This window comes from Aulonocara sp. 'chitande type north' Nkhata Bay, linkage group LG12 (assembly GCF_057382095.1).
Source record: "Aulonocara sp. 'chitande type north' Nkhata Bay isolate Kocher_YH1m ecotype deep benthic linkage group LG12, A_spYH_male_GT1.1, whole genome shotgun sequence".
Taxonomy (NCBI): domain Eukaryota; kingdom Metazoa; phylum Chordata; class Actinopteri; order Cichliformes; family Cichlidae; genus Aulonocara; species Aulonocara sp. 'chitande type north' Nkhata Bay.
Window position 1 is genome coordinate 9,889,258 of NC_141355.1, and position 20,210 is coordinate 9,909,467.

At 42.1% G+C, this 20,210-nt stretch overlaps 1 protein-coding gene across 2 annotated transcripts in view; it reads right to left on the minus strand.

The window, feature by feature from the left end:
* LOC147316932 (netrin receptor UNC5D-like) overlaps window positions 1-20,210 on the minus strand; it is a 310,246-nt gene that overhangs the window by 116,549 nt on the left and 173,487 nt on the right. For both annotated transcript variants that reach the window (XM_086313478.1, XM_086313477.1), the window contains exons 5-6: window positions 8,621-8,801; window positions 7,677-7,844 (exon numbers count right to left, since the gene is read on the minus strand). In XM_086313478.1, the coding sequence (XP_086169604.1) occupies window positions 7,677-7,844; window positions 8,621-8,801 (349 nt within the window). The remainder of the gene's footprint in view (window positions 1-7,676; window positions 7,845-8,620; window positions 8,802-20,210) is intronic.

Consider the following 20,210-nt stretch of genomic DNA (forward strand, 5'->3'; position numbering starts at 1 on the left):
AGTTTTTTGGACATCCTGATAATAATGAATTACAGTAGTCCAGCCTGGAAGTAATAAATGCATGAACTAGTTTTTCAGCGTCACTCTGAGACAGGATATGTTCTGTCCACACTGTTCTGTATATACCTGAACCCTTCAGATCATTAACAATACTGGCTACTATATGGCATGTACGATAGTGGGTGATATTGAAAAACCCTACCAATGACTGGACAAATTTGGACTAAGAGAAAACACATAGGTGGTAATTATGGCAACCCAAGAACAAACTCTAAGTACAAGATCATTAGACGCTGGGCTCTACCTCCCCAGATGCAGACTGTGCAAAGATGTCCCTGAGACAATACAATACGTAATAGTAGGGACACCATAACCAAGTGGCCGGCATAGTGTATTAGAACATCTGTGCAGAGTATGGGGGGCTAGAAGTCCTGAGATCAAAATGGGATATAGCTTGGGCAATATCGTGTGGGAATTCCAGATACAGATGGACAAAATGGTGATGGCTGACAATGTACTGGTAGACAAGCAGATGAAGAAGGCCGTAGTGATAGATATTGTTAAACCAAGTGATAGTAACATCAGGAAAAAGGAATACAAGAAGCTTGAGAAATACCAAGTGCTGGGAGAGGAGCTAGACAATATATGGAGGGTGAAAGCAACAGCTGTCCAAGTAGTAATCGTAGCACCCGAGGCTGTGACCCCCAAACTGGGTAAGTGACTCCAGCACATTCCTGGAATGCCATGCGAGATTTCTGTTTGTTGTTAAGTGTTTAAAAACAATAACGTTTTTATCATCTGACTATGACACTGTGGTATAATAAAGATATTAAACAAGGATAAATTAACCATACATGCCTGTGCCATACACGAGCAATGTGAAAGCAGCATCCACTCTGAGTTTGTGCACTGCAGTGCAGAATTTCTATTAACTTAACTTTAAAAAGCTGTTTTTTCCAAATGGAAACAGGGGCTCCATTTCTGTGTATTTTCTCTTCTCTTTGCAATCTACCTTGGCTGTCTGCCTCATCATGCTGCAGCAACTATCCTTGTGCATTCAGAACATCATTGAGGTAATGATCTGGGGTGCCCTGTCAAAACTGGACGCACTTGTCAATCAGCAGCTCAAGACAGGTTCGCAGGGTCTTCTGCTTCACTCAAGTCTGTTTTTTCTACACAAAGACTAGGTTCAACCCTGATAAAAGGGCAAAATGCACTTCTGTACCTGGCCCACATACAACTTCAACCATCATGTCGGGGCTCCAGGCCATGGTAGCGGCACAGGCCTGCTTATCTCTGCTGAGGAGGGAGATTTTCTTTCCTTCATTTTTGAACTTAATTATTTTTCCCCGTAAACAGCATGCTGTTAAAACAACCCACCGTTCTCTCCATCTCTTAAAGGCTGCATTTAAGGCTGACAGCTTTAATTGGTAGCAAGAGGCAGGAAGTTGGAAACTTCAAAACACACACATCAGCCATTGTCCAAAAAGCCCAATTTCTGTTTCATCCTGCAAGGCAGGAAAGCCAGAAAGCCAACTCTGAAAGCCAGACCTTAAAAAACTGAGGCAGAGCCACTATTATTGATTAGTAACACCATCAAGTGTTTTTTTCTCCTGCACTAAAATGCGAAGTTTTACTTGAACTTTGATCTGATCAGTGTGGCTGGGACAGAGAACAGTGGTTTGAAAAAAGTCTGCTTGCATACTATGTACTGATAGTTTTAGGATATTGCAAAAATGAAAAAAAAAAGTATTGGGACAGAATAACTATGTCTCTTGGATATTAAATAATATGGTCATTGGGCAATTGGAGTGCAGAATTAAGCTACTTCTTCTATAGATGTAGCTTAATTTGATTAATTAGTTGAGTGTTAGCCCTGGTGAGACAGTGACATGACAAAAATGGTACCATTTGTTGTGCCTTGTGTCTTTTTCATTGCACTCTCGGATTTATTTCTATCCACCTCAACTGCTGAAAGCCATTGATGGTAATGATGGGATCCAGAGTGTTTACACATAGCCTTGTCTGTGAGAAACACATAACACCTCATTCACTAGAACTGTTACTTTATTTTCCAGCAAGAAAGAGACATATGACTTAAATCCCCTCCGCTGGGCATGTTGCAGGGCAAACTGTAGCTCCGCTGAAAGAAGAGGTAATAACCTGGCAGAACATATCCAGTAATGCAATAGCTCAAAAAAGTCACCAGCAATAAATTGCACGCTATTTTCAAATAGCAAAAAGTTAATATAGAATCTTTCTAAGATCAGAACAGCTTAAAGTGCAGAAATTGAAAAGGTGACAACATACATATAAGAATTTAGTTATTGTTATGGATCAGAATGTATCATTTAAAATCTGTTTTGTTCCAACTTTTCATTATGCAGCCAAGCCCTGCTGTTTCAAACTGAAAATGACTGTTTACTAAATACAAAGCAAATGAACCTGATTCAGGATGTCAGAATGCCGGATTATCTACAAAATACGAAGCAAGAAGCATGGAATTATGTAGTAAATAAAGAATTGATAAATAACTCAATATATCTAAATATATCTTATAGTTTTGATTCCTGAAAATAACCACCGTTTGCTCAGGTGTTGTCAGGGTTCAGTTGTGAAATTTCTTGCCTTCTTAGTGGGGTTGAGAATATCGGTTGTTTTCTGCGGAAGTCAGGTTAGTTAGTACACAGCTGACAACCCTATTGGACAGCTGTTAGAAATCAAATTATGGCAAGAACCAATCAGCTGAGTGAAGAGAAACGACAGTCCATCAATACTGTAAGAACTGACAGTCAGTCAATCCGGAAAATTGCTAAAACTTTGAATGTGTCCTCAAGTGCAGTCACAAAAACCATCCGGGGCTACGATTAAACTGTCTCACATGAGGACCGCCCCAGGAAAGGAAGACCAACAGTCACCTTTGCTGCTGAGGATGAATACATTTGAGTCACCAGCCTCAGAAGTTAACAGCACCTCAGATTAGAGAATAGAGAAATGTCACACAGGGTTCCAGTAGCAGACACATCTCTACACCAACTGTTCTGAGGAGACTGTGTGAATCAGGCCTTTATGGTCAAACTACTAAGGAAAAGCAACAAGCAGAAGAGATTTGTTTGGGCCAAGAAACACAAGGACTGGACATTAAACCAGTGGAAATCTGTGCTTTAGTCTGACAAGTCCAAATTTGAAATCTCTGGTTCCACCTGCAGTGACTTTGTGCGACGCAGAAAAGGTGAACGGATGTTCTCTACATGCATGGTTGCCACAATGAAGAATGAGGTGTGATGTTGTCGGGGTGCTTTGCTTGTGACACTGTTGGGGAATTTTTCCCAATTGAAGGCACACTGAACCAGCATGGCTACCACAGCATCCTGCGGCGACATGCCATCCCATCTGGTTTGCGTTTACCATCATTTATTTTTCAACAGGACAATGACCCCAAACACATCTCCAGGCTGTGTAAAGGCAATTTGGCCAAGAAGGAGAGTGATGGAGTGCCTCCACAGTCACCTGACCAAAACCCAATGGAAATGGTTTGGGATGAGATGGACCTCAGAGTGAAGCCAAAAGGGCCAACAAGTGCTCAGCATCTCTGGGTACGCCTTCAAGATTGTATGGAGACTTATAGATTTTGTTTAAAAAAAGACAGAGTACTACAGGTGAATCACTGCAGAAACCATAAAAAGACCATCATCAAAGTAAACAGCATTCATTTCTTTCTCCCTTTTCTTTCCCCCAGTCAAGTCTGTCCCGTATTCAGCAAGTGAAAATAAAATAAACAATAAAAGGTGAATCAAATGGACCATTACGGCAAGGCTGGGATGGTCAATTTGGTAAAGTAAATCCGTTGGGCATCTTTCTTCGCCTTTAGACAATAATTCTGATGGCAAAAGAGCCAAACGGGACAGGCAAAAAAAAAAAAAAAAAAAGTAAACAGCATTCATAGGAATCTACCGTAGCAGATTATTTTTTCATTACTTTTAAAAACTGACAGCACTGTGCTGATGATATTATGGCATTTCATCTGTCCTTCTGGCCAGGTCACTTTGGTTTCTCTTTGCGCTATGTCAAATACTTTGATGAAAGGTTTCTGATTATACTTTCAAATTCAAATTCAAATTCAAATTCAAATTTTATTTGTCACGTACACAGTCATACACAGTACGATATGTAGTGAAATGCTTGGACAACTGCTCGTGACCTAAAGAAAACAAAAAAGGAAAAGGCTATGAATAAGATAGGAAATAAATATGAAAAATTAAAAAGGGTAAATTTAACTAGGAAGGAATAGAATATAAATTAAGGTTAAAAATTTATAATTTGTGCCGTTAATAGCATTTCATTACATATCCCAGATTAAAAACAACTAATTGGTTTTTCCCTCAACTTATTTTACAAACTAATGAGTATTCATCTGGACTAATTCTCTCTGCTTGACTTCTGCCCCTTCTCCTTCTTCTTCCAATGTTTGATCCTTCTCTGGTGTTGCCATTAAACTGGACCAAACTTTCGGTCTCCATCTGTCCATCTGAAGCTTCCCAGACAAAACTCTCATGGCATATACTTGTAACTGAATTACCTTTTTTTTTCTGTTCACGTGTGAAAATGAATGTGATGATGTGCGAAACTGCTGCTAAAACGGCTTTAAGTGATAAATTTATTCTGAAATCTATTCATATCTGTCTTCTCTGATTTTCAAGAACATTTTCCTGCATAAGTTATTAGTCTGGCATCTTCCAAACCAACCCTAAATGTATATTTCCACACCACAGGTTGACCAAATTGGGAAAACTCCAAAACACTTGAACATATTTTGCTAATGAACTGCTTTTAGCACATTAAAAGCAAAAGTACACACCTAAGTATTTTGCATTGCTGCACAATAAAGGAATACCAAAATGTGCAAAACAATTACAGCAACCTACTCCCTTTGTCTTCTTTACTTTGCTCCTCTTTTTTCACTTATACATCAGACTTGAACTATGATGACCAATGACTGACATCAGTTTGTGATGACCAATCTGTGAGTGTGGGTTTTATGTGTAATTACAGAAGAAAGTTTGAGCGGAGTATTCACCTGGTGCCATTCGATTAGGCTACAAAAGAAGTTCATTTACAACTTCCCTCTCATGCAGAAATAACTGGGCCTGTCAGGATGTAGAGATCAAACATATCTCATTTTGTCACGCTGATTTTAAATGTCAAAGATTAGAGCATTTGCGCATATCTGTAATACATGTGCATATAAATAATCTCACTAACAATGTACAGAGCTAAAGGCCAACTATATATGCTTGAACAAACCTGTCACTTAAAAATGACTATGGAATGAGAAATTCATACATTTGCACTGGCAAATTAGCAAGAAATTACCTTTTTTTATCATCATAAGAAGGAAATATTTGTACAGCAACTCTCTCAGTGCTAATGCACAATACTGTTTGTGAACTCATTGGCATAACAATTTGATTTAAAAGTTGGATTTAAGCACATTTAGGGCAGTGATTATAATGCATTTCCTCCAAATTGTACTTTTTGAAGCATGCAAATGTATTTTTAGGTGTTAGTGTCTCTGTAGCAAATAAAAATGTTATGTAAGGATATTATCTCTCTTCTCTTAGCAGAGGTAATGGACAATACTCCATCATCCATGACTTCTCTCTCTCTCTCTCTCTCTCTCTCTCTCTCTCTCTCTCTCTCTCTCTCTCTCTATATATATATATATATATATATATATATATATATATATATATATAAATCTGATCATTTGTCAGCATCGAATACTTAAAATGTTTAATTAATTTAATGGCTAAATCCAAGAAGTTCAGTCAGTCATCCCCCAGTTTAGTCCAGACTGATATATCCACTTCAGTACTGATTCTCTGACATTTTAATTTGTTTGGTTATTACTAAACACCTGAGAAGCATGACATTTCCATCTGCCTCAGGTCTGTATTCAGTGCTATTCAACAAAAATAAATTCAGTTAATTCAGCTTGCATGCAACTGATGCAGCAGAGCTGATCACTCTACTTTCTTTTATTGTTAATGTCATCAGACAATGCGATATATCAACAGTGTTTCATGTGTACTATATTTTTACAGTTTAAAGCTTTGCCAACTTTCTTTCATCCTTCATTCTCATACTCTCATGCCAAATATGAGGAAACCCAGTATTTTATGAGGAAAAAATTGATTGATTAAGTTGGCTTTTTTTTAGTCTGATCAGATTTGTTCCATGTTTCACCAACAACAACAGTCCTAGACACCAGAGCACAGAAACTACAGTTTATGGCCATGAGTTGCTGGAGGTGTGCAGACCTGTTGGAGGCTGCAACAAGTTCAAAGGGGATTATTCAGTGCAGGTAGCCTAAAGAACAAACTTCCACATATTTTTGTGTAGTTTAAATACCTGCAGCCTCATAAGATCAAAGGTCACTTTTAGTAAATCTGATCCATTTGCTTTTTTTTTAGTGTTTGGTTAAAAAAAGTAACTAATTGTAATTGTATATTGTAATAGCTGATAGTCACTTATGAATTACTTATGAAGATTTAGGCTGTTATTGTTTTGCAGGACTGCATATGACCCTAAGTGCACAGTGGGATGTCTAGACTATTAAAGGAGCCAGTTTGTACAAGAGAATAATCCCAGTACGGCAATATCAGATCATGTGTCGGTGACAAAGAATATTCTACATAAAAGTCCATGTAAAGTGCCCCCCTGCCACACACACACACACACACACACACACACACACACACTTTTTTTTCGTAATGCCTGCTATTCAAATTTTAAGAATTTGAAAAGTGTGTGCATTGGGGCTTTTTTTTTTTTACATATGTATAAAACACAAGACAAATTTATGAGTATTATTAATTATTTTAATATTATTATTATTTGCCTGTTGTGGTTATCCAGAGCAACGAAACTAGTTTTGACTCAATAGCAGCCTTTTGTTTAAGAAACAGTCACAGGTATCCATTTAAATTCTGCAGATATGTCTGTGTGTTGATGCATCCTTCACCATAAAGGATAACCTTTGCCTGGGTGAGCACAAACCTCCCCAGATCAACAAAATCCCTCCCTGTTTGCTCTTGTAAGGTAAAAATTCATTTTCTCAACAAGCACCTAAGCTCACCTTCTCCCACTGAACTGCATGCTGGGCACTGAGTCATATAACCTCTTTCACCACTGCTTCTGTTAGTCACTTTACTTTGCATCATAAATCTGCCTTCTTCTTTTTATTGTTTGTAGTTTCTTGAGCATAGCAGTGCGCTCTCTCATTGGCAAAGGAATAATGTGTAGCCACTATTGGAACTGACCACTGCAGTCCCTTTATTGGTTGCCTGCAATGCTAATGAGGCACGAATGAAGCTTATTAACGTCACTCTACATGTCAGCGATAGCTAAATGTTACTGTTATTGTTCAAATAGAATTAAACAGCCTTGCAATAAATTCAACTGAAAACAGAAGTGCTAGAATTGGAGATAATTAAGTCATCATGCGCTAATATCATTAGAACATTTAATGTGAACATTTTTGTCGGACTTACCAGCTTAATTATTTTCAGCCAAGCATTAATAGTTTTTGACACGTAGCAAAAGCTACTTTTTGTATCTTCACAGCCCCATTAAGCTGTGCTTAATCTAAGCAAAAACTGAGAAGTAGAACTAACTTGGACAGGGCGCGTTGCAAGTGATCTTCTGTACGGACATGCCCTCGCAGAAGGCCCCGCCATTCAGTGGTGCCGGGTTCGTGCAGGTCCGAGATCGCTTCTGGACACCCCGCCCACATGGCGCATTACAGACCGACCACTCCGTCCACAGGGACCAGCCGCCATTCACTGGAGAGAGTCCAGCAAAGTTAAGAAAAGAAAAAGAAGTAGAGTGAGGGCACGGCAATGAATAATACTTTTTACTGAACTCTGGCATAGTTAAACACTCTAACAAGAGCTGCTGGGGTTATTAATGATTATGCAGGCTCAGAGGCAGTGCAAGGCAACAATGTATAACGGTAGGAGCAGATTGAGCACAGCGCAATATGCTGGATATACAGCTCCCTGTTTCGTAATTGCTCAGTTCAGTGTTTCTTGCACTTGGATTAAGATAAAGACAAGGAACTATGCGAAAGCAAAGAAAGCAGCCATTAAACGGAAACGTCGTTTCTAAAGGCGACACTGACTCATACTGGTTGACGGGTTTGGAGTCGACCGCTTAGCGTTGTGACTGAAGCACTTTATGATCTCTCTGTCTTTCTCTCTCTCTGCTCAGCAGTGCTATCAAAGCTGGCGAACCCACGTTTCTGGAAGGCCTCTGGCAAATAAATACTTAATAAGCAACACTCCTTTTAAATGAGATTAAGACACACTGGCTTATTTCCTTTCATAAAGTACACATTGATTTTAAATGAGAGGCAGTAAATTGAGTGTTTGAATAATGCATTCATCTGAATAAAGAGGAAACATTGCTCTTCAGTGGGAACACAGAGACGGGTCTCTTAATCACTTGTGTATAGGGGCACAGGAAGCCGAACAAATTGATCTGAAGTGCCATGTAAACATTGTGTCACTACTCTGTAATGTGTTGTAGCAGGCAATAAGCAGCTGCTACGATGGCGTACCAAAGACTATCACAGTTGCCGTGGTGCTACGTCTCTTTGCCACAATGTTGCTGGCCAGACAGGTGTAGTTGCCTGAGTCGGACAGGCGCGCTTCGTTGATGATGAGGTTGTGGTCGGCTCGGGTGTCGATGTTGTCATCCGTCAGGGAACTCACCAGCTCTTCATTTTTCAGCCACTCCACCTGTCAAAGAGTGGTAATATAGTACTCATATGAGGAGTGTTTGCAGCAAATATCACTAACATCATAGTTAAGTACAACACACTAGAGCAATTCCACTTAACACCATGTTAAATGGGCAGACAAATGGACCCAAGATTTAAAGCAATCCAATAACACAGGAAATAATGACTGATAGCTATGTTGACATGTATTCAAAATAAAGTTTATTTTCTGACAAACAGAAGAGCTTTGGATAGGGTATAGGGGTTAGGGTTGGTTTAATCAAATGGCTATCTTGATTTACCTATTTGAGGCTATAAAAAGAAGCCAAAGATGGAAGAGCCAAAAAATGCAGTTCCTCTCTTTGCCATTTATGGTTAGGTTAAAAAGCAAATCAATCCCCATACACTCTCATGGTAAAGTGCCAAACTTTAGCCTTAAAAACATGTTAACTGCCTTTTATAAACAAGGTCTTTGACCTCTATGGGTAGTTTCCCCTTTCATCAGAGCTTTACGGTGGGGGGATTTAAATACTGCTTGGGATTAAAGTTAATGGACAGGTTTGCTAACACAGGCTGCTCCAATCGGGTGCTAGGCCTTAGTTCTGTGTTACTAAACTAGACTATGTTTGTGCTGTTGGTACCTTCTAGAGCATTTTAATATGTGGGGTACAGCCCACCCAAGACGTTTATTCTTGAGTTTTGGTGATAGAGATTTTAGCACTTTATCAGTCTGTAGCTTTGTACTACTTAGCAGCTATGCTAACCAGGTTTGCTACCTTTTCCTGATGACTTGGTAGTCCACCCTCTGATCAAAAAACAAACAGAAAAAAACAAAACAAACAAGCAAAATGCTGCGGCTTAAAAGTTGAGAAACTAATGGAATAGCTTACGCTGTAGGTTAGATCTTTTTGACCAGGATATGTGGTTGAATGCACATGTTAAACAAATATGTAGGACTCCTTTCTTGCATTTGTGCAATATCCCTAAAGCTAGAAAAATCCTGCTCAGAGTGATGCTGAAAAACTAGTTCATACATTAATTACTTGTAGGCTGGACTACTGTAATTCATTATAATCAAGTTGTCCTAAAACCTCCATTAAAAGTCTTCAGTTGAGCCAAAATACTGCAGCAAGAATGCTGGCAGGGACTAGAAAAAGAAAGGGTAATTCTCCTATATTAGCTTCCCTTCATTGGCTTCATGTTATATCAACAATTAAATTTAAAATTCTTCTCCTTACAACAAGGAATAATCAGACCTCATAGTACCGTGTCACCCCAGTAGAGTACTTAGCTCTCAGACTGCAGCCTTACTTGTGGTTTCTAGAGTATTTAATAGTAGAATAGGAGGCAGAGCTTTCAGGCCCCTTTTCTGTGGAACCAGCTCCCAGATTGGATTCAGACACCATCTCTACTTTTAAGATTAGGCTTAAAACTTTTGTTTTTGAATCCTCCCTTAGCTAAGCTGCTATAGACCTTCCCATGATTCACTGAGTGTTTTTTCTTCACACACCTCTTTTCACTCTCTGAGCTAACACATCACTCTGTGTTTTCTTCCTACTGTTGCCAAGTAATTGGTCACTTTACCTTTCAATACAAAGTGCCTTGAGGTTTACTGTTGTTGTGATTTGGCAATATATAAATGAAAACGAATTGAATAGAATTAGATTTGGGTTAAAATAGACATTTTCACAGTGTTAACCACATGCAAACCTCCGTTTTCCATTTAACTAAATTGTCTTGTGGCGACTCAAATTTTACATACTTTACTATAAACATACTACATTTATACAAGTCCTTTATTACATTTATTAAAGGACCCCTATTATGCTTTGCTTCTCTATTCCTGGCTCTTCATGCTGTCAGTGACTGAAGACATCCACAGAACACACAGAAGCCCTGCTATTCATATCCTTTTCTTGCAAGGGGCAGCCTGTCAGAAGAAAGTTGGTTTAAAGGGCAGAAATGCTAAAACAATGGGTCTAAGACAGATAAATAAGATTAATAGACTGCACACTTCCTGTCTTGAGCACTGGCTCGACATGGTGAAGCAACACTTTGTTTGTTTCGAGCATACTGAACCCTCAACGTGCAAATCTTAGTAGCAGATCCTGTATCTGGATTCAGCACCCCTAAAAAAGCCCAGCAATACACATAACTGCTGATCAGCTACATTTTACAAGGCCCACCCTGCTGATTAGCCACAACTAGGCAGTATAACCACTAACGCTAAAGCCATTAGGCAGTCAAAGGATGTGCTATAACCAATTACCAGCAACAGAGAGGAAAACTAATTATGAATTACAAACTTAGTGACGCTTTACTGCTTCTACCCTGGTAAGGGAGCTGCATCGCTGCATTTGAAAATTACATTCATAGCGCAGCAAAATGGGCTGGGCTGATGGATTTATAGGAAGAGCACAGGCAGCCACCCTTGATAATAAACAACACTCAGGCTGGATGCAAATAGGAAGCGCCTGTGGGCATGCAAACACTGGGTAAATAGAAATGACACACAGACCTGAGGGATGATGGATTGCAGGTATATATTGACATGAATAAAAATGATAATGAACGTCATAACATAGTAATCATTTCTCTCATTTTGTATTTTTCCGAACTTCTATTTCAACCAGTTGTGCCACTCCAAGTTAGAATGAGAATTTCTCTTTTTTTTACAGTGCGACTGAGGGCCTGCAGATTTTTCTGTATAATTTAACACTGGCCTCTAACACGGGGGGTTTCATCAGAGGTTAAGCGGCCTAGCATCGTTAGATAGATAAGAAAACAGAGAGTAAGAGGAGCAGGGCAGGGGATGGGGTCTAATTTCTCATGATTAAAGTCATCCGTCACTGAAGGGATGACACGAGTCCTGGCACCCTCCCACACCGCACTACATCCATCCCCCCCACCACCACCACCACCAACTTTTTTTATGTATTTATTTCAATTTTACCCTGTGGGGAAATCCGTGACTTGAAAGAGGCAATTAATATGTGGCACGAGCTGGCCCTCCCAGTGTGGGGCCACACTGCACATTAGCTGTCTGTCTGCCACTAACAGCCCTTGGGTACTGATGAAAAGATTCACCAAGCGGAAGAGAAGGGAGGAGAGAGACAGAGACAAAGAGAGGGAGAGAAGGAGGAGGTGATGGGGGAAAAAGATGAAGGGACAAATACAAATTAGGCCAGTGGTTGTGTGGTAGAGGATGTGAGGAATGAATTGCCTAATTGGCACATTTGTTTCACTTAGGATGCGGTCATCAGTGTCAGCCCTGACAGAGGGGTTACCAGGTGGGCCCCCGGCATCAGGACTTCCTTCCTGTGATTTCATTACCCGAATTGCCCCTGAAGGTCACGTCCTCACAGCAGCCAGGTTCCCTTATCTACTTAACTACCCACACACATACACATACACAGCTTATTCTTGATGACATTTCCTGATGATTAGATGCTGAGAAATGTGGGTGTCGAGGGGCAATTAGAGGACAGAAGAGCAATGTAAATGGGTGACACTGTAGCCATCACCAAGACTTACGAGGACAGTGCTGATCAAGTCCTTGCCAGCTGAAGCATTTTTTCCCCTCTGCTCATGTGTCTCATTGCTTGGCTCTAATGGTCATTTGATGTCAAGGTGACTCAGTACAAATGGAGTGCTTCAGTGCCCCTAAGGAGGAAAATCTGTCTGCTGAGTCATGCTTAGGTGTCACAATTTTACATGATCTCCTCCCGCCTGTGGGTGACTCTTACCTGCCTGACTGTGGGAAACGGAAGTTTTCCTCTGCTGAGCATCTCATCAGTGCAATTATATAGATTAAGTGTGCCACCGGGCATATCCCTGGTGATCACGTGACACCAGCAAATCAGACTCCTGGCTTCAGGGCTGATCCTCCCAATAGATCTCTCCGTCCACCAATCAGCAGGCCTTGTCATTAAAAGTATGTGTGCATCCACACATACACACAGATACACTTTGAACTCAGCATGACATGCTGTGTTCATCCGAACAGTCAGCCCGACAGCGGCAGGTTCATTCGGAGGGGAGCTATCTGCAGCTCTGTTGTGCTCTCCTGCTCTGGAGGTTAATCAAGAATGATACGTGGAGAACAGAAAGTGGGTCTGCATCGCCCATCCCCTCTCCCCTATTGCTTCCCAAATGCCACCTCTCCTCCCCTCTAAGCTACAAGGCGCTGCATTACTATTCCACCTCGATCTGTCTTATCTTAACGAAATAAATAGAGGGAGCGCCTGGCTGCGGCCTGGGCCGGGAGGGATGTAATTGCTCGGCTTAATAATGAAGCTCATCATCTGCTCTCTAGGAGCTTTTCTCTGACCTATGAGAAAATAACAGAGGAGTCGGATGTGAAAGTAGAAACAAGTGCAACAGAGGCGGGAGGTGGGATAGAGTTAAATGCTAACTTGTTTTCGGAGCTGCATCGCAATGTCTTTGTGAAGCTCACCAGAGGAGAGCTTGTATCACGGTGCAGGAGCATTTAGTTGATGCTCCTTTGTACTGTGGCCTGTCTACCTGAGCTACTGTAGATCAAGGGGATTCATCCTGGATTAAAGGCTTTCATTCAGGGAAGCTGAAATTGGCTTCCAGTTTGGCTGTTCATTTCACACTTTCTCTAAGAGTAACCTCTCAAAAGAAACTCATTATACAAGGCTCTCATGGACCTCTTTTCTCCCCAAGTTAAAAGATCTACTCTGCATTCACATCTCCTGATATCTGTGAACTACAAGTGGAGAATTGGTCTTGGATCGGGAGCCGTGAAACAAAATTGCAAATAAGTTCCTTCTATGTTCTCTAACCATAGCCAAATTAATTTCAGCTCTCTGAATATGAGATATGAAGGTATTTTGTTGCAAAAAGACCCCATAGAAAGTTACATTTTGATGCTTACATTTATTTTGTCCCACTGAATTCATAAAAAGACACCAACAAAGACTTTACTTTTGATTAAGTCTTAAATGGATGTCTGAGCATTAAAGGCTGAATCTGTTTTCTTTACAAAGAAATGATGTGAAATGGCTGAGAGGGTATAATTATTGATTTAAGACCATTTCAACAAATCTAAACATACAGAAACATACGCAATAGCAGCCACGTCAAATGTCTTGTGGGAGAGACCCTACAATAATACAGGGATTTGGTTGGTTTTTTAGAGCATTATATAACTGATGAACATGCTGAACATCTTAGCTAACAGCTGCATTTAGGTGTCTGAACAAGGGCATGTAGCAAATAGAGACTTAATCAAGCTAGTTAGTAATCCCCAATATGTACAACAGTAATTTATTCATTCACTCACTTATCCCTTTTTAAGGGTTGCAGGGGGAGCCTAAGGGGCCTATCCCAACTGTCTTAGCGCGAGAGGCAGGGTACACCCTGGACAGGTCACCAGTACACACAGACAACCATTCGCAATCACATTCACACCTATGGGCAATTTAGAGTTCCCTTTCAGTCGATTCACTCGGTACAACACATAAGTATGGGATATCACGCCCTCGCGTGTCCTGGCTGAAGAAACCTTTAATCACGCCTTTAAGGCAGATGACGTGTGATGACACGTGCACGGCCCCACCTGCACATATAGCCGCTGTCATCACAGTCATCCCTCAGTTCTTACGCTCTTCACGTCGCTGAGAACACCTCTGCTGAGTTGGGCTAGCTAGCTGCTGCTAGTTAGCTCCGTTGTCTGCCGACTTGAACTTAGCTTAACTGCCCCTGTTGGTGTTAGCCTCCACCGCGCAGTTGGTGTGTAGGCTGCCCGCGGAGCGCTAATTTCAAGTTTTTCCCGTGCAGCGTTTTGCTTTGTGTTTTGGAATGTACTCTAAACCGAAGCGAGCAAAGCAGAAATCTTCTGTTCGCCCCTGCCCTCAGGGATGCAGTTCCTCTTTGCACGACAGCGACCAGCACGATGCCTGCCCTGTCTGCCTGGGGATCGTCCACGCTAGGAGAGCGTTGACGGAGCCCGAAGCCTGTGCGTTATGTCGCCAGCTCCGGCGCTCGACCCTGGAAAGACGGGTGACGTTTGTGGAAAAAGTGCTGGGACGCTCGGCTGTCGCACGGCATGACCCTCTCCTTTCTGAGTCTGGAGCCCCGGCTTCGTCCGAGTCCGAAGACGAGGATTTTCCGGTCTATGTCCCCGCAATTAGCTGGGCTGACCACATGGACTACGTTGACGGATTAGCCGATGACGAGCCGGAACCATGCCCGTCAGCGCTCCTGCATGGTTCCTGCATATGCATGGTTCTCCATAATCGACCACGATGCACCCTTGGGTTTGGACGCGCTAGCGCACCAATGGCCAGACGTGCTCCTGTATGCATTTTCCCCAGTGGAAATGATATCTCCAGTTCTAGAGAGAGTGCGTCGGCATTCCCCCTCTCTCTGATTCTAGTGGCCCCTTGGTGGCCCACAAGGTCGTGGTATGCAGAGATAATCAGCCTGCTAGCAGTGAGTCCTTGGCAGCTTCCTCTCCGCAGGGATCTCCTCTCTCAGGCGGGAGGAGAAGTGTTTCATCCGTGCCCAGATCTGAGGCGCCTTCATGCTTACCTGCTGAGAGGTTAAACTTGATTGCTAAGGGTTTGCCACCTAGTGTGATAGCGACAATTCAGAGCGCTAGGGCCTCATCTACTAGAGGCTTGTACGCTTACAAATGGCGAGCCTTCGAGCAATGGTGCCAGGACCATCACATTCTCCCATTTCAGTGCTCTATTGTGGATGTTTTGACATTCCTGCAGGAGCTGCTGGATAAGGGCCTTTCATTTTCAACAATTAAGGTTTATTTAGCAGCTATTATCTGCTTGTCATATTGGCTTTGACCGGGTGACACTAGGTGCACATCCCCTCGCCATACGTTTTCTGAAATGAGTTCGCCGGCTGAGGCCCGTGCTTAAGTCCAGTGTCCCTGCTTGGGACTTGTCTTTGGTGCTGGAGGCCCTTTGTAGCCCCCCTTGAACCCATTGAGTCTGTGGATATGAAATTTCTTTCGTATAAGACTGCATTACTTCTCGCTTTGGCTTTGGCAAAGCGAGTGGGTGACCTTCATGCACTCTCTGTGCATCCCTCCTGCACACAGTTCTCTTCTGATGGCCACAAGGTCGTATTGCATCCAAATGCTGCCTATTTTCCCAAGATCATGCCTGCATCTTATAGCTCAATGGAGTTGAGTTGCTGAGCTTTTGCTCCCCACCTTTTGCATCTGAGGAGCAGAGGATGCAGCATTCTCTTTGTCCAGTGCGTGTGCTACGCACCTACATTGAGCGCACTCAGAATGTGCGTTTATGTGACCAGCTGTTTGTCTGCTTCGCTGATCCAAATAGAGGTAGAGCTCTGTCCAAACGGAGGCTGTCCCACTGGATTATAGAAGCTATCTCACTGGTGGTCTTGCTTTTCCCCACGGAGTGAGAGCTCATTCCACCAGGGGGATGGCAACCTCATGGGCTCTTTTTAAAGGGGTGCCTGTAGCTGATATTTGTGCAGCAGCTAGTTGGGCATCAACGCACACTTTTGTGCGGTTTTATCGGTTGGACGTTACAGCCCCTTCGGTGGCTCATGCTGTCCTTTCTGCTGGGTCTACCACTCACTAAGGATATGGTGGTCCGATTCCGGTTCGGTGGCTGCTCTGTGGGGCGTGTATATATGTCCCATACTTATGTGTTGTACCGAGTGAATCGACTGAAAGGGAACGAATAGTTATGTCTATAACTTCTGTTCCCTGAAGGAGAGGAACGAGGTACAACACAAGGTGGCCCCACTGAGCGGCTATCGAACTGAGGGATGACTGTGATGACAGCGGCTATATGTGCAGGCGGGGCCGTGCGCGTGTCATCACACGTCATCTGCCTTAAAGGCGTGATTAAAGGTTTCTTCAGCCAGGACACGCGAGGGCGTGATATCCCATACTTATGTGTTGTACCGAGTGAATCGACTGAAAGGGAACAGAAGTTATAGACATAACTATTCGTTTCCAATAAACATGTCCCCACTAACTGCATGTCTATGGACTGTGGGAGGAAGCCAGAGTACCCGGAGAGAACCCACAAAACATGGGGAAAACATGCTCCACACAGAATAATGGTGATGGTGGAATTGAACGCAGGACCTTCTTGCTGTGAGGCAACAGTGCTAACCACAATGCTAATGTACTGCTTTGCTAAAACAGTAATATGCTTAAAAATCAAAGTATCCATGTTTTGGTTATTTCCACCGTTCTTTTTCTTTTTTTCAGTCTTTGAGTGAATATGTTGATCAAAGGGTAATTGATAAGAGGAACCTAAAACAGGCTACAAATGGTCCACATGCAGACTGTTTGGCTGGTTGATTCATTGGTTTGTGTCTTCCTTTTTCCTCGTTCTATTGCAAAAGCACATACCTTATTTGGATGAAAATAATCTTTATTAGTGCAAGTCAATGGAAAACTAAGATATCGTAATATTTACCGCTCTCTATTTGTCACTACAGGCCACCTTTGTAACTCAGCTCAAATATGACAACTTCCATGGAGTTATATTTTTATCACTAGCTTTACACCTAGTGATAACCACTGCCACATCTGAAGGTTTTTGACTCCTCAAATGCAGTGGAAAGTCTGAAAGGTTAGAGCTCATTAAAGGAAACAAACAATAAAAAAAAAAAAAAAAAGTTTTAAATGTATTCATGGTTAAGGGAATATTCTTAATTGGGGAAAGAAAAGGAACCGTTTTCCTTCTAAGGCCAACATTTAATTTTACCAAACACTACCTGGAGGTATCAGTGTCTCATTATCTGTTTTCTACAATTTCTTAATTAGAAACTTAAACTTGCTGACTTCTCACAAGTTGCTGAGATTTAAAGGATTGTAGTTAACATTATGCATTTGTATGATCATTTATCACATTTCTTTTTACTCAAACAAAAGAGAAAGCATAATTTGTCTATATGGGAATGTTTTTGCATAAAAATAAATATATAAATTCTGTCTTACAGAATTAGATTTGATTTAGACTGAAGTATGGCAATAATAATAACTAGAAAGACTCAGGTGCACACTATATTTCCAAAGAAAGTGATCTAGAGAGGTAAAACTGCGTTGTGTCAGCGGAGCTTCCTGTCTGACTGTTCACAGCCACAACACAAGCTCCCCCAATCAAAAGTTTCAGCAAGCACTGTGTTGTCTAACATGCAAATTTTGAGCCCCAGAGATATAAAACCACTCAGCCTAGATGCAACAACTTTAATCTTCCACTTGACCTACTGCACCTTTTCAATGAGGAACTTAACTGTCTTTGTACAGGTTTTCACAATTAAAAAGGACACTGCTGTATTATGTTTTCATAACTACTTAACTCATTCACTGCCAGGGTTTTTGAGCATTTTTACTCATTTTTGAAGAGCCACAGAAAACTGTGTGTTATGATCACATAAACGCTGAACCTACCAAAATGAAGAACAGACTCTCTTCTTCCATCCAAAAAAAAAAAAACTTGTTTCTACCATTTTCCATTCTTTAGTAATCAGCTGTAGAAGAGAGGTGGGTTCCACCAAAAATGCCTGTTTTGACCAAAAAAAGGGAGAAAACGAGCTTTTTGTGAAAAATACATTTCAAGCAGTCTGATGTTCACTGACAAGCTGCCCGAGGTTGTATTCTAGCCCCTCCCATTGAAAACGTAATTGACGTCTATAGACGTCAATGGCAGTCAACGTAAGTTTTTCAATGGCAGTGAATGAGTTAACAAAGCCAAACTAATGTCAGGTCAGTGCTTTTCTTCATCATACATAATTATGTATTCATGGTTTTAGAGGGGTTTCTGTACATAAATGAAAGAAACAGAAAAGACAAACAATGCTGACTGTTACAGAGTAGGAGGAATAACTAAACGACAGAAAAGGAGGTGGACTACAGGACATCTGCCATGGCCCCTCCCTCGTGCAAATAAAGATCTCCAGAGTGCAGGAGACCTTCCTGCTCAGTGTCAGACTCCAGCCTAAATAAACTGTTGTAACCACATAATGCAAAATGATTCCACCGCGAGTGACTGGAGACTCATTAGCTCACACTGACATCCTTGCTGACGAGGTTGATTCCCAAACACAGCCTATGCGCCGCACTTCAAACTGCATTCTCGCATCCTATTGGTCCTACCACAGCAGCAGCCATCCTGCAGCTGCAGTCACTGAAACCTCATACTAGCGCACTCACGGACGCCATCTCAATATTTCATGGACAAGGTGCGCTGAAATCGACTGGGCTGAAGATATCTGCCCTGTGCTCCCTACATTATTCACTCCCATCTCTTGTGGCCGGGCTCATTTGTGTTGACAAAGGACTAGATGGGACATTGCGATTCGGTCTGAGCCGCACGGATTCACCTATTTTTATCCACGCCGTGGGTTCTGCAGCACTGAAATGACATCACTCCTCCATTTTCATGTTGAATCATTTAGACAGTGCGGGGCCAGAAGCTGACCTCTGCCTAAATCTGTTTCCTGCACACAGCAGTCACACATATATTGTTCATGCTGATTATTGCAAGTCTACATAAAAATAAGAGGAATGGACATTTGGTGCCAAATGTGTATTTGGTGACATTTGAACACTATTTGCCCTGATGAGTGAGTACTGCAGGTCACTGTGTATGAAACGTGTCCTCCATCTCCCTGGGAGCCTCCATTTAAGTTGGCTCTAACCATGATTTAAATGCTTGAAGCAAAAAATATAATAATAACAACAAAATGCTCTTTAGAGGTAACAGCTGGTGAGTGTTAGCACCACAGTCCAGGATGAGACAACGAACATCCAAGAATACATTGGGAAGATGGCCCCAACTGACCGAGTGCTCAGTGAATACCTCAGGCAGCAGAAACCCAAGAAAGAGGAGGGAGACGAGGAACCATCATGGAAGGACAGGCCCCTGCACGGTATGTACCACCGGCAGATAGAGGAGGTGGCTGATATCCAAAAATCCTACCAGTGGCTGGACAAAGCTGGACTGAAAGACAGCACAGAGGCACTAATCATGGCAGCACAAGAACAAGCTCTGAGCACAAGATCCATTGAGGCTGGGGTCTATCACACCAGGCAAGACCCCAGGTGCAGGCTGTGTAAAGATGCCCCAGAGACAATCCAGCACATAACAGCAGGGTGCAAGATGCTAGCAGGCAAGGCATACATGGAACGCCATAACCAAGTGGCCGGCATAGTGTACAGGAACATCTGTGCCGAATATAACCTTGAAGCCCCGGGGTCAAAATGGGAGATGTCCCCAAGGGTGGTGGAGAATGACCGAGCTAAGATCCTGTGGGACTTCCAGATACAGACGGACAAAATGGTGGTGGCTAACCAACCGGACATAGTGGTGGTAGACAAACAGAAGAAGACAGCCGTAGTGATCGATGTAGCGGTTCCGAATGACAGCAATATCAGGAAGAAGGAGCACGAGAA